Source organism: Pleurodeles waltl, chromosome 3_1, assembly GCF_031143425.1.
Source record: "Pleurodeles waltl isolate 20211129_DDA chromosome 3_1, aPleWal1.hap1.20221129, whole genome shotgun sequence".
NCBI classification, from domain to species: Eukaryota; Metazoa; Chordata; class Amphibia; order Caudata; family Salamandridae; genus Pleurodeles; species Pleurodeles waltl.
The window spans coordinates 1,107,704,305-1,107,726,494 of record NC_090440.1 but is presented as its reverse complement, the minus strand read 5'-3'; the positions used below and the strand labels follow the sequence as shown (position 1 = coordinate 1,107,726,494).

General features: G+C 42.2%; 1 protein-coding gene across 1 annotated transcript in view; it reads right to left on the bottom strand.

Annotated features, from left to right (window-relative positions):
• Positions 1 to 22,190, bottom strand: part of HTR3B (5-hydroxytryptamine receptor 3B) — a 103,277-nt gene that overhangs the window by 44,666 nt on the left and 36,421 nt on the right. Inside the window, exons 3-4 of the mRNA XM_069221324.1 lie at positions 6,508 to 6,552; positions 6,172 to 6,281 (exon numbers count right to left, since the gene is read on the bottom strand). Of these exons, the coding sequence (XP_069077425.1) occupies positions 6,172 to 6,281; positions 6,508 to 6,552 (155 nt within the window). The remainder of the gene's footprint in view (positions 1 to 6,171; positions 6,282 to 6,507; positions 6,553 to 22,190) is intronic.

Below are 22,190 nucleotides of genomic sequence, written 5' to 3'. Positions count from 1 at the left end.
GTACATCAAAACTTTCCCCGCTCGGTGGTCTGTGCATAGATTTAAGTCACTTTCCACCAGCTTCACATTTCAAGGGCCCAGAGACAGGTTAGGGCACCACTTGACAGGGCAGGAATATCAGCAGAGTCCAGGTGCAGGCAGAGAGAAGTCTTTGATGTCCCTGAGACCTCACCAACAGGAGGCAAACTCAGTCCAAGCCCATGGAGATTCTTCACAAGTAGGAAGTCACACAAAAGTCAATCTTTGTTCTCTTTCAGGCAGAAGCAGCTACTGCAGGCCAACCCGGCAAGGAACAGTCACAGGCAAAGGGGCAGTACTCCTCCTCCCCCTTCTCCTTGGCAGAGGTTCCTCTTGGTTCCAGAAGCAATCTGATTTCAGGGATTTTGGGTCCAATACTCTACCCCTTTCTGCCTTTTAAATAGGTCTACTTCAAAGGAAAGTCTCTATTGTTCACAAGATCCTGCCTTGCCCAGGCCAGGCCCCTTACCAGGGGTTTGGAGACTGCATTGTGAGAGGACAGGCACAGCCCATCCACGTGTAAGTGGCACCTCCTCCCTCCACTCTAGCACAGATGGCTCATTGGGATATTCAGGCTATACCCTAGATCCCTTTGTTTCACTGTCTAGAGTGGATTAACAAACAGCCCATCTGCCAAACTGACCCAGACAGGCAATCCACAAACAGGCAGAGTCACAGAATATTTTAAGCAAGAAAATGCCTACTTTCTAAAAGTGTCATTTTCAAACTAACAATCTAAAAACCAACTTCACGAAAAGATGTATTTTTAAATTGTGAGTTTAAATACCCCAAACTCCATATTTCTATCTACTCCCAAAGGGAATCTGCACTTTAATAATATTTAAAGACAGCCCCCGTGTTAACCTATGAGAGAGATAGGCCTTGGAACAGTGAAAACTGAATTTAGTAGTATTTCATTGTAAGGACATGTAACACACATCAGTACATGTCCCCCCATTAAAATACACTGCACCCTGCCCATGGAGATAGCTAGGGCTTACCCTAGGGGTGCCTTACTTGTATAGAAAGGGAAGGGTTAGGTCTGGCAAGTGGGTACACTTGCCAAGTCGAATTGGCAGTTTACAACTGCACGCACAAACACTGCAGTGCAGGTCTGAGCCATGTTTACAGGGCTACTAGTGTGAGTGGCACAACCAATGCTGCGGGCCCACTAGTAGCATTTGATGTACAGGCCCTGAGCACCGCCAGTGTAATTTACTAGGGACTTACTAGTAAAGCAAATATGCCAATCATGGATAAGCCAATTACACAAACATTTTACATAGGAACACTTGCACTTTAGCACTGGTTAGCAGTGATAAAGTGCCCACAATATCAAAAACAGCAAAAACAGAGTCCAGCACACATCAACAACCTGGGACGCAGAGGCAAAAAGTTAGGGGAGACCATACCTAGGATGCCAAGTCTAACACTTACTTACACTTAACTGAAGGTGAATATTTCCAATTTACACAGATCACTAGTAATCATTTTTTAAAGGATTCCTTTTAAGAACCGTTTCATAATACAAGATGCTCAGGGCACCATATGGGGAGTTTTTGTGAGTAAAGTTATTTTTTGTTTCTAAGTACATAGGGCTCAAAAACAAAGGGGCCTTTAGATTTTGGTGGACCAGCACAAGTAATACATATAGGGTGCGCTGTCCCTGTTTGTGCCACGGTGTGCCTTCAAGCAGGTGCGACAGTCACATGCAGGGACAGTGCACACTATTGCAATGATTGCACTGCACCCGGGACAGCTGCAAATTCAGTGAAATATGGAGCGCTGCTTCAAAGCCACTCCATGTTTCGCTGTGTGTTTGGCAAGAGGGTTAAGATATTTCCATATCCTCGGTGCAGTGAGTAACTGCACCCACCTGAAGGGGGATGTCTTAAGGTCCATAGGACCCCTCTTTCACCACTCCAGTGTGCTGCCCTCAGGGGATACACTTTCAGTGCACCTCCTAACGGCATGTTTGCCTCTGCATCCACATCCTTAATACAGAGCGGGCACAGAGGCTAAGTGATTTCCTGTATCCCATGCAAAGGGTAAACGAAAAAATCTCTATATATTCAATCCACATTTCTTCCTTGTATAGTATTATGAGTAGTGTTAAGGGAAGGTACACTACATCCTGGGTTCTATTTGCTAGTCCCATAGCTGAGCTATCCCACATAGCTATTAATACCTAAAACACAGGTTAACACTATCCGTACAGAGGGGGATACTGAGAGATATTGAATACATTGATATCCAGACATTCATCCTCAACCTCCTGTGTTCAATCAAGGACAGAGATCAAACTTAATTTCTCTCATATGGAATTATGGTGGAACTGCCAAGGGATAGCCCTAGGATGCCCGGAAAATAATATACTTCTTTGAAGAAAAGGAGGAAATAATGTCAATCACATGTTCCAAAAGTGTCATCACGTTTGACAGTCACAAGACTCAACTGTTCCAGGCCCTGGCAGTGACATGCATGTAAATGAGGAGTGGCTTTTATCAGACTTCCCACAAAAAAACAACATCCTTAATCATTGGGTATGTTCCTTTAAACAATTCTTCACTTGGAAGGGGAAGAGAACAGAGGACCCTGCCTTGGAGGACACTAGAACCACTTTTGGAATAGAAGATATTGTGGTGAATTCTGACCCCACTGGTGCAAGAGGAGATGCACAAGGCCCATGACCAGCGTGGCAATTTGTGAGGAGAACAATGAAAAGAAAACAACCAACAGAAGTGGACATTTTTAAAGTAAGGTTAGAGGTCTTATTACAAGTGAAGAAGTTCGGCATAGCTATAGAAGAGGAGTCAATATCTGCCACAATGGCATTCATTTCACATGGCAAATTCTTGTCAATATAGCCTTTGGATAGTCAGAAAGTTGATTGTTAGGCAGAACGAGGTTGGGGTAAGAGGTGGTGGTCCAGATAGTTACAATGGACTGTGTTACTACTGAGAAGGGTTGAGTGCAGTTTTGTTTAGTAGTTGTGTTTTGTTTTTTGGTTGAGGGGTAGCTATGGAATGTCAGACACCTGCAGTGTGAAGAGCTGGCACATACTGGAAAACAGCAATGGTGTAGGTACGAGAGGCTATTGTCAAGTCCATCATTGCAGAAGAAGTTCAAAACAAATCATATTCAATGGTGAAAAAAGTTATTTATGTCAAAGGGATGAATACCTTTGCCCAAAGGCTGGGGGTCCTGAACTATTTGAATCTGAAGGGACCGCAATATGATATCTCAATTATCCCGGAAACTCACTTACTCAAAGGGTACTGAGTGCATCTTAAATTGAGGTGGTTCCCCATACAACAATTCTCCTCAGGAACAGTCAAAAGTAAGGAAGTGTCTATATATGCTAACAGATTTTTTATAAGACAATAGAGAGAGGTGTAGCTGATGGGACAGCAGGTCACTGACTGTTCTGGTCACAATGGGCTCCCAAACATGCACAATGTCTAAACTATATGCTCCTAATAATAACCAAGAAACATTCCTCAAAAAGCAATTTTGGACAGCATCCAAATACCAAGTGTGTCATTATAATCATCATTTTTAACCTACTGATGGACATTATAAAAGCTAGGAAACATTAGAGGTTTGGAGGTGGAGGAGCAGTGCCTAGAGCAGAGGTCTTCAAACTGGGGGGGCGGGCCCCCATTGGGGGGCCTCAAGTGATCCCAGGGGGGGCGTTGGCTCTGGCCAAAATATTTTTTTTACAGATAACAGGGCTTTGTTTTAAGCAGAAGCATGTTATTGCATTGTTAAAAAGGTAACAGTACTTAACTGCAATGTTTAAATAGGTCTAGACATATATAAACATTGCAATCTTTATAAAATAATTGTGAAGACTTCTGGGAGGGGGCCAAGAATCTTTATTTTTCAACTGGGGGGGGAGGCGCAGCATTAAACAGTTTGGAGACCACTGGCCTTAGAGGATTTTGGTATTGGTTGCAGGAAGTCGGCTTAATAGAAGTATGGCATTTACAAAAAGAAGAGCAGGTTGATTCTACTTGGCAGCACACAAACCATAGACTTGATTAGACAACCTCTTGGTTAGTAACACCCTGCTACATGGGGTGTCAAAAACAATGATAGGCTATGAAGCTTTATCAGACCACACAGCAATCTTATTGACACTGAGAAGCACACAGTTATGGATTGGGGAGATGGTGACTGAATACTAGTCTACCACATTAGGCTGTTCTTAAAGCAGAACCTGTAGATAATATTAGGCATCTCATGTTAGGTAATGAAAGGGCAGAGGAGGAATGGCAATATTATGGAATGCACTGAAAGGTGTTATTAGAGAACGCTATATCATAGCAGAGGCATTTTAAATAGGAAATGGGCTATGGTCAGAACTAAGCTGGAAACAACCTTTTCCTGAGTTGGAAAAATAACATAAAGCCACTATGTCAGTTAAGTTTTGGTGCAAATTCTAGCAATGCAAGCCCAAGTACAAGTGAGAGAATAAGGGAAATTGAAGAGGAAAGAAGTAAAAGTGGAGAATGAGAACATAGCAAAGGTCTTTAGGAAATTCAATCAAACACTATACAGCAAAGAACTGATGACAACATCAGCACCCTTGGCATGAACCCCAAGTTTTCAAGCCAAAACATTAGAAGTCCTCTTTATAGTAGAAAAGGTAATGGAATGGAAACAAAGGTTGAGAAAAAGGAACTCACCCAGCCCTGATGGATACACAGCTGTCTTCCGCAACACTAGCAACACTTCTAGATAGACTATTCAACTCAGATATGGAAACAGGATCTGTAATTAGTTCCATTCAGGAAGTGGCTACTACAGTCATCCACAAGGTTGGTAAGAATGCTACTTGATGTGGGTCAAATAGGCCAATATCCATTATAAACCTAAACACCAAGATATTTAGCAGTATTTGGACTGCAGAACTAGACCCTCTTCTGCCAGACTTGATAGATCCCAAACCATTTGGCTTCATCCAGAGAAGTCAATAGAGAAATAGTGCAAAATAAATCTATAGAGAATACACAAAATATTCCCAAAGACATCTAGCTATTGTCACTAGATGCTAATAAAGCATTTGACAAAGTCAAATCGATCTACCTCATTCATACAATAGCCATCTTGAGATATGGACTACAATTTATTGGGGACCTTGGTGAGCTACAAAAATGCCATTGAAAACTTTAGGTTGAATGGCATACTATACAAGAATATTTTATTGAGGGGCGTACCGCTGCTGTTCATGCTTAGCCTAGAGCTTTTTGCTTACTGTGTCTACTAGAACAATGAAATCAAAAACATTCAAATTGGAGTCAATATTTTTAAACTCACAATGCTCACAGATGATATGTCTGTTCCGGACCTGCTACCCTTACTGCCTCAGGTGTTACCTGAGTTGGAAAGGTTTTGCATGCTACTAATGCATGGGAAATGTCATGCACTAGACAGTAAGAGATCAGAAATGTGGCCAGATGTGGATCAGCTGGATCACTTCTACACCTATTATGACATTGCCCGAAACTAGGAAAGTACTAGGTTCGGAGTTCTTGAAAATACGTTTGAAATACAGATTTTACGTTGTCTAGAAAATGTGATATTATGTCTTCCCAGTAGAGACCATTGTCAGTGTACCTCCACAGAGAGTAACAAATGTCTATGGCTAGCAGCGCAGTACTCCTGTCAGTCCTGATGCTGTTGGGAAGTTAATTCCCCCAACGTGGAGAGACTGTATAGCTCAAGTGTGGACATTCCTAACAATGGAAATAAGTACCCTGTCTTTAACAACAGATACAGTGCATTTGCCACCAACTGGTCTTTCTATTAAATTCCTTTCTGTTGAATGTAGGGAATTACATGTCCACGCTATTTAATGGTCCTATTGATACTACTGATTGAGCTTTCTCAGATCAGGGGTGACAGGTCAAGTTCAGTGATTACCTCTAGAGGTAGTTGAAATACAGCATTCGTTTTCCCACGTTGAGTTCCTCACCTGTCTTTGGATGTATGCAATGGTACTTGTTATGTGTCTAAACCAAATAAATACGTTTTATCTTAAAATATACATTCGTTAGAGTCGCTTTTACCCTAACTCTATTGTTTCTACACTTTCAAAGTTCAATGGTTTGTCGGCAACCATGTACTCTACAACATAAAACATCTTACAACTCATTGATGATGATATCCGGCACCCAGATTGCACTCAAGGGTATTGACACCTCTCGGATTCCACCATATGTGCTAGCGTTCCAGGCTAGAAACTCGTCCGTCCACATCTGCAAGGGAAAAAAGGTGCTATCAGCTGGGACAGGCCATGGGTGGTTTCTTTGGTGACACCTTGTCTAAAACTGTACTCTTTAGAATGCATCACATGTTTGGTTAATTAGATGACACAATATACAGTTTGGTTGGACAGCAGGAAGGGTACGTCGAAGAGAGATTGATTAGGAAGTGTGGTTAGGGACACAGCATGCATGAAGGACAGAAAATGCAAAGTCCTACCTCTCGAAACCAAATGCTGGTCGTTAGTTTTTGATTCTGCCCGTCCTGCCAAAAAAGAAAATGTTACACTGAGGTATGACAAATGTTCGCACTGACTTAAGCAATGGCAGTCTTTCTTTTATTTCGTTTATCATTCATTTCCATCTCTATAACTCTCCTTTGACCACCTCATCCTCCCTCTAGATGGTAAAATGCTGATTTTGTTTTTGCCTAGAGCGAGCACTGTACATTCTTGTATTCCTCCTATCCATACACATGTGCATGTGTTTCTAAAGCACGTGTACAGCAATGTCCTCACGATAATACGAGCATTATGAAACTTGTCTAGCTAGACATAGCATTAGTATCAGGGAAAGTGCAAGATTTTGAAAAGTTCTGTAAATGTAAGATGATTTTTATTCTTCCACGTGTTGTTGAGAAACACATTTCAAAAACCGTAACAAAAATGAGGATGCTCTGCTTCTCTGCTGTTTTGTGGTGTTTTGATGTGCGCAGATGAGACCAGTAATCAGGAGATTGTCACAAACAAATGTAGATTACTTTCTTAATGTAGTGGGATGAATGTATAACACCTAAAAATAAATTGGTAGATACATTTGGAGCCAAATTTGCTTTAGCATAACTGCATGCTTTTATTCCAGATTATGGACTGAAGGATGTATTTGTAAAACAACCTTAGCGGATTTCAAGCTCTTTGCAAAAACAATAAAACATACCTGTTTGAAGTAATTCCTCCCACTCCCGCGCAAACCAGGACCTTCATAGAGATACATATAGTAGAAAGACTTGCAAGATTTATGTGAATCAATGATTTAAAAACAATCAACGGTAAGTCTGTCTTAGCTTTATCTGAGCAAGGATGCTATGTAGTTTTAAATTCAGACATTGAAATATCCTGTGGAAAAGTGGAATCGTCATAAAACTCTTCAGCTCTTGCAGCCTCATTCATTATTCATGTCTGTCTGGACAATGGTAACAATTCCATCCTTGATAAAGAGGCGCCTTAGCTGCTCCTGACACTGAATGGATCTGGTGTCTTTCTCCCATTTTAATTAGTCTGCAGGGCATTAATCAGAGTGTTCCACATCATGAAATTTACTGCCATACTGTGGGCTAAAAGTGCAGGAGTTACTCATTTCAGATGAAACCTACTCCACTTTTGTGGTTCCTATATGGATCATTTATCGACCATATCTCATGTAAATGTTCTCTGGTCCAAGTCCCTCTCTAAACTTTATTTGTCATCTTTTTAGGGGGGGAGGTCTATTTTTATTGATATACAATGCACTGGTTCTGCAGTAAGAAGAACAGTGGCCCTTAGCAATGAGAGGCTATATAACATAATATGCCTCAATACACCCAGGGAGCCTGATTCCATACAAAATATGGGCCTCAATACACCTATGTTTGGGTTTAGATTTACGAATTTCAGGAATTCTTAATGGCAGTTTTGTGAAGGCCGTAGATTCCCAGAAACAAATATAAAAAGCGTAAGTGATTTGTTACGCTAAAGCAAAGGCATTTATGTAAAATATAATTGTGTAATAATGTACAAATATAAATGGGAAAATGTCTTGCATAAGTGAAAGTACACTTTCTACTTTTTTTGTCTTTTCGCCTCCAAGGTAAAAAACCTAATAGTGGGAGTGTTACCGCCCTAGAGTATCCCGGAAAAACATTTACATTTAAGAGAAGTAAATCTGTATGTGGGATTAGGCTGAGAAAATATGTGCAAGTTCTCACAAATACGTATATTAGTACGTGTTCCTCAATTTAAGGCCACCCCTGCACTGAAAGGTCAAGCCCTCGCTCCCTGTGAGCTGATGTATTGTCATGTAACATTACAGTACTGTTGTAATATTACATGTAAGTAGGTCTGAACCCACTGGAGAGGCCATAGGGCAGACCGGGGCTACTAGATCCTGAGAATGGTGGTTGAGGTCATTTGATCAGTGGCGCTGGTAATTTTAGGAGGGAGGGGGGCGGGCGGGAAGCACACTCACACTTATTCATTCACACACGTATGGGGTTGGTGAGACTTCTGACCCCTCCCCACTCTGTGACGAGGTGTCACTGATTGACACTCACCCTGGGCGCTTCAGGGCTTAAACCTGAAGCGCCTAGGTTGAAGTCATTGTCACCGAGGGGAAGGGCCTCGAGGCACCTTTGCTGAGCTGAGGAGGTCACGCCCATAGGAGCAGTGACCTCTTTAGCCCAGCAAAGTTCAGCTCAGGCAGCCAGGACTTTGCGCAAATCGCGCATGTCTCGCTCTTGGCTGCCTGATCTGAACATGAAGAGTGTCTGTCAGGCTGACCTTTGCTCAGCCTGACAGACACTCTTCATGTGGGACAAAAGGTGGGGGGGGTGGCCCATCCCCCTTACAGGACACGCCGCGGCTGCGTATGATACTAGTGTCCAGTCATCTGTCCTCCTGTGCTCTTCATACTCCCAAGTACACCCTTTCCACACAACTTCCAAAGTCCTGAGGGCAAGCAGTCAAAAGGTTCTCGGGGAAGTAGTGTGGGGATCAAGAGCTCAGAATTCAGCAGGGGGGCAACAAACATGGTAAATAGGTTGTGCATCCAAGTGCTTCTCTTACACAATTCAATGGAACTCAGCTGCAAGATCTTAAATAAAACTAAGCTGCCTAGTTAACCAACACACCCGCTATTGAGTCCTCTCCCTCGAAGTCATTCTATTCCAATGTACCCAGAAGTACAATTTAAGCACAGATGTATTTCACCAGGTTTCTACTGGCTCGGAGTAGTTTGCAGTTCAAGACAATAGTTTGTTCCCAAATTAAAGGAATCGCTTCAGACAACATCACTTTCCTGGGGCAGAACGCAGTCCGACATGGGACAGCAGTGGCAGTTTTACTTGGGGCGTGAGTCGTGGCAGCAGAACTGCTCAGCAGGAATGGTCGCAGGCACCTGTCCATGCAGATACAACCTCTGGGCGAGATTCAATGGGTGTTCATTTTAGGCACTTGCAACCTCTGTGTTCATACAGGAGGTGCTTCTTCGATAAGTTATGGCCTCCAAGATAGACAACAGCAGCTCCTCCACGTGATTTGCTGTGGGCGTCAGTGAGAGCGTCAATAAACCTCTGGGCATTGCAGGGGTGTCCGACAGCACGGGGTGACCTCTTCACTTCATTTCTGTATGCAGGCCACTGCAGGGCTGCAGTGGGAAACCAGAAGTCCCCTCGCTTCAACTTCAGTCCCAATGGCAGTCAGCAACTCCTGAGTATTCATTATGCCAGGAACTCAGCTGCCTTCTCCTCCTGGGCAGTCTGTCCTCTTGTATGACCGAGTGTGCTCCTTCCCTCTGGCTAGAATGGGCAACCCTTTGAGGCTCTCTCCTCCAATGTAAGGCACCTAAGGGCACGAACCCTATGGCATCTTTTGACCCCACTCATACAAATAAGAGTGTTTTCCTTATTGCTTAATATCTTGGGTTGTGAAGCAGACCAAATAATTGACGGATGACAGAGGGTGTGTCCCATATGTTGTCCGGATGAGGACCCTTTTTGTATTAAACTATAATAAGGGACAAAACGTTGACTTCTGTAGTTCTTAATCTATGTACCTTCCTAATCTATGTTAACACTGGACAAACTCAAAACATTTGAATTGCTGTGTTTCACTACTTAACATTTCTGAAGCCAATATTTTATTCTGACGTGAGTGGCTTTTTCTTTCTCACCAATCGCCATTTCATAACTCACATGCACTGCACCATTTTCACTGTCACGTGCTGTCAAGAATCAGTACCTCTTTATTTTCTGAACTTCACAAGAGCAGAATGATACTGTAAGCCAATGCCACCCCCCCAAACTCCTCAGTGTCCACTATAATCTATAGAGACTAGGAAAGGGTCCGCGGGAGGGGAGGAGATAAGCGAAAATACTTCCTCGTCTGCTTCTTCAGGGCTTCTACAATCACCTTGTCTGCTTCTTTTGTGACTCAGATATTGCAAGAGCTGTACAAATAATCAAATCATTAATTCACTTCTGCCTAATGTTACTGAAAGATCTTTACTCTTGTTCTATTAGTACCACTCAAATAAGTTTAAAACATACCCCTATTTAGAGAGACTTTAGCTTCTTCTCTGTCTTTTCATATAGATGTTAATTTAATGAGTATTAATAGAAGTAGGTCTTTCGTCTTTAGTATGTCTTTGTATTAAAACATAAGTTTGTTACTTCAAAATATCAGCAAGCATCACTGAACTATTAATATATTTTCCCTTTATGTCAGTTGTGTGACCGGAGCTGAGAGGAATTGCAATAGTCACTTCTACTCTGGATTCAGGTAAGTGTCTCGTTTTCTTTTTTCTTTGTTTCTTCTTATTTCGTCATAAAGTACCTCAGGAAAACCTCAGGAATATTCGACCTGGGCGTTCCCTTAAAATGCTTGTTTGCTACACACAACTTGTCAGAAGACCGACGCATTAGAGGAAATCCTAGCACTAATCTGTCGGACATGCACAGTGGTAACTATCACTAAATACTACTCTAAGCCATGCACCTGCTCAAAAAAATCCACTATCTCAGAGATTTTCTTCAGTGGAGTGCGCCGCTTGTGAGGCTGCATGTACACTTCACACTGCTCTGTAGTCCTCAAGCTCACTATCAGCTGAACCACTAGAACACTGACTTCTAGTCATTGCGGCCACCATCTGCAGGGACTGCTGCTGCCATACTAGTCTCCATGATGATGGCTTGAGTCCTTCTAAAGACTGATTACTCTGAATTACTCGCATGGTTTGGGGAGTGAAAACTCGAACTGTGCTACAGTTCCTGACACCACCCTTTGTCAAGAATGGGCCATCAGGTTGTAGTTTGTGGGGGTACTTACTATGAAAGGCCTTGACCAATCTTGGAGCATGGACATCAGCTTGGGACTCCCAAGATCTTTCTTTTAGTCCATAGCCTTTCCAATCGATTAAATAATATAGTTTCCCTCTAATCTTTTTTTAATCTAAGATTCTTTTTACCACAAATTGGTCGCCTCCTTCAGTTTGAATTGGCTTAGTTGGTAGTTGATTCTGGAAACCTGGAGAAGTTTTCTTAAGTAGGGAGATGTAAAATGATGGGTGAATCCTAAGTTGCTGGGGCAATCTAAGTTTGTGTGTCACTGGGTTTATTATTCTTTCTATAATATAGGGGTCAATGAAGCAATGTTGGAATTTCCAGTTCCCTTTTAGTCTCAAGTGTTTATTGCTCAGCCAACCTTGTCTCCTGTCTGACAGCTCTTTTCCACTCTTCTTTCCCTATCAGCAGAATCTTTATATCGTCTATTTGACTGTGCCAAGTTCTCTGCAGCTGACTTATGAGTAGCCTCCCGGTGCTGAACTAAGTAGTTTACTGCAGAGACAGTTATTTTGTTAGTGCTAACTGTAGAGTTCGGGTGCCTACCATAATTTAAGAAAAAAGGAGTATAACCAGTGGAGGTGTTCTTGCCATTATTATGTGCAAACTCTGCTGCCCAAAAGAAATCTGGCCAGTCTCCTTCTTGGTCTAACAGAAATAGTCTCAGGTATTGTTCCAGCTCCTGGTTAGCTCTTTCTGACTTCCCATCTGTCTCTGGCTGATAACTAGTTGAGTATCTGGTTTCAATGTCCAACCCTTGAGTGAAAGCCCTCCAAAAATGGGACAAGAACTGTAAACCTCTATCAGAGATAATGATCTTGGGAAAGCCATGGGCTAAAACTATATGGAGACTGAATAACTGGGCCAGTTTTTTTGCATTGCATTGGGATGTGTTTTATTGCAAAGAAAATGGTCCACTTTCGTAAAAGCATATACCATAACTAAGACAGCATTGTATCCTTTACTGGGGGATAGGTCAACAATTAAATCCATAGTAATGGTATGCCAAGGATGAGGGTGAATGTGTGATGTCTGAAAAGGACTCTGAGAAGCTTCTCTGGTCGATTTTCCCCATGCACAAGTTCCACAGCTAGCCACATATTGCTTGATATCCCTTCCCATGCCTGGCCACCAAAACTGTCTCTTATTCAAATCTTCTGTCGTTTGAACTCCTTTGTGACCTGCCAGAGGGTTAATGTGACAATCGTATAGAGATCTCACTTGCAATTCTGGAGTGGGCAAATACAGTGCTCCATTATGGTATGGCAATTGAGCCCGGATTTCTCTTGAAGGATCCTCATCCACCCACTCTTGCATTTCATCTAGTGTCAGTACTTTTTTAATTTCTTCATCCAATGTTTCTTTCACAACTGTTCCCTATATCTTTGACTCCGGAATGATCATTTGATATTCAACTGCCACTTTCTGTCCTCTGCTAATTATTCTTGACAAGGCATCAGCCTTCCCATTCTTATTCCAGGGATGATAGGTTATCACAAAGTTGTAATCTCCAAATAAGAAGGACCAACAAAGCTGCTTGGGTGTGTGGGTTCTTGTGGACTTTAGAAACGCTAAATTATTGTGCTCTGTAATTACAGTGACAGAATGCCTGGCTCCCATCAAATAATGTCTCCATACTTTGAAGACATCTTTTATGGCTAATACCTCCTTCTCTGTTATGTTTAACTTCTGCTGGTAAACCTTTCTGAGATCTGCGGACTACTGGATGTAGCTGTCCAGTTTCTTTATGTCTTTGTGATAGTACACCTCCAACAGCCTGATCTGAAGCATCTGCTTCCAAGTAGAAAGGATCTAAAGGGTCTGCATGGAGCAGGATGGGATAAAAATAAAACTCTTCTTTAATGACTGAAAGGATTCCTCAGTTACTCGAGACCAGATAAATGAAACCCCTTTTCAGCCAAGTGAAAGGAATTACCTTCTGGGAAAATTCTTTGAAGAACCTTCTGTAGAAATTCACAGAGGTCAGGGATGACCATTCAATCACTGCTTTTATTTTTTGTTCATCTATGGTTACTCCTCCTGGAGATAGAATGAAACCCAGGAAATCAACTGTTCAGACATTGAAGGCACATTTTCTAACTTCATGTACAGATTGTTGTCTCTCAGACATTGTAGTACACCTTTCACATGCTCCTGGTGTTCTTTTTCTGATACTGAGTAGATTAAAATATCATCAATATAGACTACTGTACATCTGTTGATGAACTCCCTCAACACATCATTAATGAATTGCTGAAAGGTGGCTGGAGCATTGCACAGACCAGATGGCATCACCTGTTACTCAAAGACGCCATACCTAGTTTAGAAGGAGGTCTTTTATAGGGTCATCTGATGTCCAGATTCGTTTATATCTGAGCCCCCTTCACCTGATCAAAAAAGACTGAAATTAAAGGTAAAAGATAGAAATTTAAAAGGTTATTCAATTCAAGGCTCTGTTGTCAATGCATTTTCTCAAATCTTCTTTTCTGCATACAAACAATAATGAGATGGGTGAATGAAACCGTTCTTTAGGTATTTCTGAATATATGCCAGATGTTTATTCTCCCTTTCTGTAAAGGCATAGATTCTACTACAAAGGAGGTTGGCACCTGGTTCCAACTCTGTCTTACAGTCATATGACTGATGAGGAGGAAGCTTCTTTACTTCCACTTCATTAAATACATCCCAATATTCTTGGTACTCCTCTGGAATCTGATTGGCATCTATTACACAAACTGCAGCTCCTGCTTCACATAAGCCAGTGGCTAGGCTTGTTTCCCTTGGTGGGGAAATCTTGTGGAAGCAATATTCTTTACAATACTCTGAGTTCATTTCCATAGATCTTTTTTTCCCAATCAATTGACGGACTATTTCGGTGAGCCATGGAAGTCCAAGGATTATTTGGAATTGAGGTGCATCTATCATGTCAAATTGTATGATTTCTTGATGTCCTTCCTTGAAAATCAACTCTACTTTTTCTGTATGACTCACAATGGGACCGGAGGAGAGATTTGTCCATCCACTGCTCTAAATGTCTAACTCCTAGACTTCTGAATAGCCTTCAGGCCAATCTTAGCAGCACATTTCAGGATGCAGAAGTTTCCAGTAGCTCCAGAATCTACCATGACAGAAATGTTTGACAGAATCTGCTTCCCAAATTTGAGAGTCATTGATACTGTGAGATGCGGAGCAGATGACTGTAGGGTGTTGGCCAATCGATGAGCCTTTGGAGTTGTTTTTTTCTGAAGCACTCACCAATCCAACTCCTCCTACTGGTGGTGCTGCAAGTTTTCCTTTGGTGGGAGGTAGGCCTTTTTGGACAAATTTTTACAAAATGACCACATGCTCTACCATATAGGCATAGGTAATTTCTTCTCCTTTTCTCTTTCTCCTCCATCGAAAGACGTCCTCTTACTGCACCTACCTTCTTCAGTTCTGCTGCTTGACCATTTTCTGGAGTTCTTAGATTTTCTATTTTCATCCAATCAAATCAAGGTATACTTTGGCAGAAATCTCTCTTCTTCTCTTCTCTCCTCTCAGTTTGCCTATAATCTATTTCCAAAACTAAATCTATTAATGCCAAAATCTCCATAGGTCGATTGGGGATTTGTGAAAATGCATCTTTGAGTGCATCTTTCAGACCTCTATAAAACAAGGCTGCTCTCTTGTTCTCTGGCCAATCTGTTTTGACTACCAATTTGTAGAGTTGGGCTAGATAGGTCACCAACTCCTTATTGCCTTGTCTCAATCGCAACAATTCATTGCCCGTAGCCTGAGCAACTTTTCTCCTGTCAAAGATTCTAAGGAATTCTTTCTTGAATTCTTCAAAGTTATATAGAATTGGTGCATGTTTAGACGCTAATGGCAAGGACCAAGCAACCACATCTTCACTGAGATAGGACAATACGAATGCCATTCAGAATTGTGCATCAGGGAAAATCGCCAGATGGCACATGAAGTGAAGTGAACATTAGGTTAGGAATTTATGGGCTTTTTGTGGTTCCCCATTAAAATAAATTTGAGGTGCCAACGGAATTACTGATGACAAAAAGTGGACCACTCGAGTTGTGCTTCTAGGATTGAGGGTGCTTGTGGAACTAGTACCCTAATTTTCTGGTGACAGAGCTGAAAAATTAGTTCCATATAGGTACCCAGCCTACTTAGTTGCTAACTCAGTAGTTTCCTTTCTAGATGCCACTAGATCCTGTCTTAGGCTCTTATTCTCATCTCTAACAGTCATTCATTCCTTCTGAATAACTCCTAGAATCTCTCCCAGATTCCTTAAATCTAAACTTTCAGCCATTCTGCTCGGGTGAATAAGTTGCAATCGGGCACTTCACTCTGTCAAGGATCAGTACTCTTTATTTCCTGAACTTCACAGGAGCAGAGTGATGCTATAACCCAATGCCCCTCCCAAACACCCCAGTCTCTGCTATAATCCATAGAGACTAAAAGAGGAATTGGGGGGGGAGGGTTGGGGGAGATTGGAGAAAAGACTGCCTCGTCTTCTTCTTCAGGGCTTCTAAAATCACCTTGTCTGCTTCTTTTGTGACTCCGTTTGAGATATTGTGAGAGCTGTACAAATAATCAGATCATTATTGTACTCCTGTCTAATGTTACTGAAAGTTCTTTACTGTTGTTCTATTAGTAACTCTCAAATAATAAGTTTAAAACATACATCTATTTTGAGAGGCTTTACTTCTCTTCTGTATTTTCAAATGGATGTTAATTTAATGAGCATTAATAGAAGTAAGTCTTTCATCTTTAGAATGTCTTTGTATAAACATAAGCTTGGCAGTTCAAAATATTAGCAAGCATCAATGCATTAGTATCTTTATTTCAGGAATACTTGCATTTGCGGAGCAGAGAGAAATTGAGTCGTCACTTCAACTCTGGATTCAGGTAAGCGTCTCATTTTCTTTTTTCTTTGTTTCTTCTTATTTTGTCATAAAATACCTCAGGAAGATTTCTTCAATAGGCTGAGATGAACTGAGCATATTATGTACTTCTTTGAGGATATGCAAAGTTTCAGCCTGAGCGTTTCTTTAAAATGCTCGTTTGCTACACACAACTCGTCAGAAGACTGACGCATTAGAGGAATTTTTAGCACTAGTCCATCGGACAAGCGCAACAGTAACTATCCCTAAACATTACCCTAAGCCGTGCACCCATGTGAAGAAAAGCCACTACCTCAGAGATTTTCTTCAGTGAGGTTCACCTCTTGTGCGGCTGCATGAGCATCCCACACTGCTCTTTCATCCTCAAGCTCACAATCAGCTGAAACACTAAAATGGTGACTTCTAGTCAAGTCAGCAGTCATCTTTGGAATCACCACTGCCAGAATATGTCTTGAGCCCCTTTAAAGACTGATTACTCTCAATCGCTTCCAGGGTTTGGGGAGAGAAAAAGCGAACTGTGCTACGGTTCCTGACATATGCACTGCGCTGTTTTCACTCTTTTTTATTGGAGTACCTTGTTTCATTCTGATGGTACCCATTTCCTAAACTTTGTGATAAAACCATATATATGAGTTAGTTCTCCATGGGACTTTGAGTCTTCTAAGCATTATTGTTTTTTGGAAACACTTTCACTGATATAATGAATTATTACCTAAGCATTAAACAAGTATCTCTGAGAGAACCATTGTTCTCATTATTAACTCCTTCCGTCTCTAAGCAAACGGGTAGGCTTATCAGCTAGACAGACTTTCAGCTTCTCCAGCAAGTTGTGCAGAATTCAGGTGATATTCCCTCACCTCGGGGAAACGAGTTGTTGCTGCCCCTGTTACACATGTTCATTGAGCACTCTGAAGAGGACTCCGTTCCTTGGTCATGAAGAACCTGGAAATAGAACAGAGTGTGTTGGTTTGAATCCCACTTTTATAGTTCAGTTCTCCATTGAAACTCCACTGAAACAACCCCAACAGAAAAATAGTCAAGCTGTAAACCAGAGTTAGAAGGTGCAGCCACCAGGGTCACCGTGCTCACCGCTCACGGAGTCTGTAAACATTTAGCAGTCTGGTGCTGTAAGCGACTAGCAATGAACCTTTCTCAGCTTGGCTGGACATGCAGCTGGATGCAGTGTACACTTAGAAATGGTTCTGCTTTGGGGAGGTTGTTAATCATCCTTTTTGGCCTACCTGGAAATTCTTTCTGCATGCTGTCATATATCTTCAGAGATATGAGTTTGGCATTTTGAGGGGATTTATAGTTTGACTCGTCTGCAGTCTTGAGGCTAATATCTGTTAAGTCTGTTAGAGATATTAGGACCTCTTTTGCATTTGAGGAGTGTTGTTACGCTATTGTCATCCACCGTTCCTTACTATGCATCATTTCATGGCATGTATTAGGACAGAGGCCTGTATAGTTCACGGTACATACTTTTCCTGAATTGAATAAGTTAGAGACAATTTGCATGCTGTGCTTACATATTTCCTTGCTTTCCTGTTATTCACTGTGCCAAAAGGTCCTTATATTTCTGGTGTTTGCCTTTTTCTAATGTTTTTTTATCATCTACTCTCTTCATGGATAATGGGTGCCTCTCTTGGAGTATCTAGATGCACTGGTGTAGAGATATGTGTGTTTTGACCACTGGCTTTGTGTTGCACCACTGTGCACCTAGCTTAGCTGTCCACTGTCACATTAGTGGTCACCAGTTAAAGACTCCATTTTGTATTCAACTTAGCCTTAGCTTCACTGCCACGTTAAAAGCTGCAAGTGATTTTCCATGTTGTACAATATGCATTCTGTCTTGTTTTCGTACTATTTTCCCACCAAGGGCTTTGGTTGATAAGAATGTATTCAGATGGCAGGGAACCACCTTGTTTTGCGTTGGCACCTTGGGATTGTGGCCACATCCTGACGTGTTATTTTCAAAGCTAGCCGAAAGCAATCATCATTTTTTGAATAACTAAACTTCTGCAGGGAGAGGAAAGTCTGAAATTTTCCTCTCTTGGTTGTTTAAAGTATAAGAGGCCGAGACCAGATGGACTGGGGAAAGAGCAGATCTCAAGCGCATACAGGACGCTGGAGTGTGTCATCCTTCCTGTGAGGCTAATTTATCTCTCTCTCCTCAATCGATTCTGGGATCTGGCAATTTGATGCTGTTAGGAGAGAGATGAAGGAGTTTTGCCCTTGTCTGATGGTGATGCATACTTTTTAATTCATTATTTGTTTTGCATTATAATATAGGTACATATATTTTTCTGTGTATATTGCAGTGGCGAATCAATCGTATATGTTTTCTTTTCATTGCTGTGACCATTTTTAAATGTGTACTTTCAATATGCTAATCTCCTTTAGGAACCTTGCGTAGTGAAATAATAAATGTCTTCTTTGGACTAGGAAGCGCATTCCAGAGACTTTTGTCAGTGCATGAGCGTTTCAGCTCGGTCATTAGTGAACAGCAAAACAACTGTGCACAGGTCGTCAACTGTCATCTGCACACAGAGTTACTCTTCAATACAAAAATGTATAATGTGTTCAATACCTCTGTACGCCTATGATGCATTTGAAGTACATGCGATTTGTAAATACCTAAACTCATTAGTTGAACACAGGTTGTATAAAATTAAGTGGAAAAGTAATATGGTGGTTACCCGCCACTATGTAAGCTACAAAACAAAGTAACACACTCATTGGATGACGTAATCAGTGATGTCATCTGTAATATCATCAATAATGTCATTTGAGTTGTCATGAGTGATGTCAGAAACGATGTCATGGAACATGACATGAGTGATGTTATATGTGACATCATAAGCAGTGCATTGCGAGGGAGCCAGTAAGAATTAGCTCTGTTAACTATAACTGGTTAATTTCTGTTTTTTTAAGTTCAAAACGTTAATGTTATCACAAACATATTCACCTAATTATAATGATATTTTCAGTGAATTTCAAAGTTTTTTTTTTTTAAACAAAAGTAGATCTTTTTATCGATCTATAACATTACTTTACCTTTTGTTTTTTCTGTGAATTTCTGAGGGTTTTCAACATGCAGTAATATTTTATTTCCATATGTGAAGACAACCCCCCCACTGCACATGGCCTTTGGCTGTGTATGTGGCACAGGATGGCTGCAGGTCCTACCCAGGACAAGACCCTGCGGCAAAACCTCCCACTGAGCATTGACTTTTGTAGCACATGGTGTTGGGTTGGCTGCAGGGTCTAGATTGCAGTCATCTCCCAGGGCTTAATGCACTTAATAATGGGAGGTGGCCACGTGGCACTCCTCTGAGAGCCTTTGCAGGCCCTGGGGTCCCCATCCCTCAGAGCTGTATTTCTTGAAAGGGGAGGGGCTCCATACAGTCCCCACCTTCTGCCTTCGGAGGGCCTGCGACCCCATCCCTCAGGGTCATGAGACCCTCCTCCCTTTTAATGTTCCCTGCAGATAGCCACACAGAGGTAGCCAACCCCATGCCACACACGTCATTTGATCACCAGTGGCGTGGGGTTTTGTGCAGGGCATGTCTTGCAGCCATGCCCTGCTTCCAACTTGCAGCAGACAGCCACCCTAAGCTGCGCACAGCTTTTCACCATGTGCAACGGGGTATTGGCTACAACTTGGCCTGCCACCAGGCCCTGTGGCTTAACTCCCTGCAGGCTGCCAGCTCCTTACCGCACAGAACATTTGGCATGCACAACGAAGTGCTGGCCTTCCAGCCCAGGGGGGACCACATCCCCTCTGGCCAACACATATATATTAAGGGAAGAGAGCTGTAGTCCCTCTCCTTGACCCTTAACTGGCCCTGGGGACTCCATTTCTGGGGCCACTTTTAACACAAAAGTGCAGAGGCCACCTGCCTTAATAGGCGTGGGGACAAATACATTAAAAAAAAGGCTTGTGACCCTGCTCCACAAGCCTTTTCAGGCCCAAGAAATCCCATTTCCCAGGGACAAAACCAATAAAGAAAAGGGAGGGGGGTTATGTAGCCCCTCTTCCTGAGATTTATTATGCCCCGGGGACTCCATCACCTGGGGCTAAATATAATAAAAAAGGGGAGAGGGTACCCCCATACCTCAGGCTGTATTTCTTTTAAAAGTTGAGGGGGCACACTGCCCCTCCCCTACCAGAGCCTTCTCAGGCCCCACGGACCCCAATACCCCGGAGCAGTCTATTTTAAAAAAATGGTAGGGGGGCCATGTTGCCTTCCTCCCTAAGCCTTTTTTGGCTCCTAGGAACCCCATCCTCCAGGGCTCAATTCACTTAATAATGGGAGGTGCCAGCGTGGCACCCCTCTGAGAGCCTTCATAGGCCCCGGGGTCCCCATCCCTCAGGGCCATATTTCTTTGAAATGGGAGGTGATCCATGCAGTCCCCATCCCTCGGCCTTCAGAGGGCCCAGCGACCCCCATCCCTCAGGGTCATGCGGCACTCCTCCCTTTTAATGTAATGATGGGTTCTCCAGGTCCTTTTCAATGTTGCAGTGGCTGTGCAGCCTCCTCCCCTTATTAAGTCCATTGCACTCTGGGGCATGAGGTTCCCAGGGCTGAATATGGCTCTGGGAGAGAGGCTGCATGCCCATTTTCCCTTTATAAATAGATTAGGTCCAAGGGGATGCAGTATCCGGGAACAAAAACAGCTTGGGGGCCTGCAAGGCCCTTCCCCTAAAACATTAAATTGGGCCACAGCAGATGAGGTCCCCAGGCTCAAAACAGTTCAGGGAGGGGGGGCCCTAATGACGGCCAAGTCCCCAAATGTATATATTTTCAAATAGTGGCAGCCAATTTGTTTTGGCATTGCGGGATCGCAGCTCAATTTACAGTTTGTATTTTCCAAACACTTCTTTAACATAAGCTACAGCAGAAACTGCTGAACGGAATTACACCAAATTTGGCAGGAAATAACATCTAGGTCCACAGATTGTGCTTTTTGCATTTTGGTGTCAATCAGTTCAGCAGTTTGTTTTAGAAATTAAGGTTGAAAAATAATTCTATATGTGGACAGTTAGGTCCCCAAGAGTCTCAAGAGACTCTTTCGGGAGTGGCAGTTTAGAAATAGAGCGTTCTGATTGACTCAGGGAGATTTATTCACCTTGGGCTATCTCACTCTTGTGGGACTCAGACTCCTGCGAGCACTCTGATTGGCTGCCAGCAACACGAGAAAATGTTGCCTGCGTATGTCATCAGTGATGTCGTCAGTAATGTCATCAATTATGTCATTGGAGATGTCACCAGTGATGTCATAAATTATGTTGTAGAACATGTCATGAGTGATGTAATGTGTGAGGTCATAAGCAGTGCATGGCAGTGGCGCAAGTTAGAGTTATCACTGCTAACTATAACTGGTGAATTTCTGTGTTTTTTTTTAGTTCAAAACGTTAATGTTGTCACTGTAAATTTACTTAAATATAATGTTACTTTAATTAATATTTAAAAAAAAATATATATATATATACCTATATATATATATATATATAAACAACTTAGTGGCAGGCGGTCGCCATTAGGATCTAGGGGTGATCTGTCAAGCAGGGGCCGAGATATAGGGGGGGGTCCCAGGACATGTTTTCCCCGTTTATTTTTTCCATAGGGATTTTAAACAGCAATAGTGTCGAAACCAATTACACCAAATTCGGCAGAAAAGTAGCTTTTGGTCCAGAAAGAGCCCTTTTTGCTATTTGGTGTAAAATGTGTTCAGTAGTTTTAGAGAAAATAAACAAAATTTAACTTTGTATATATAGGGATGCGAACGATTCAGGACCCCTCCCGATCTTGTGCTGAGATCTGATTGGCTGACAACACTTCAGTAAGGAAGTGTTGTCAGCCATGTTGGGACTTCTGCCTAAAGATAACTAATTATGGCTCTCATGAC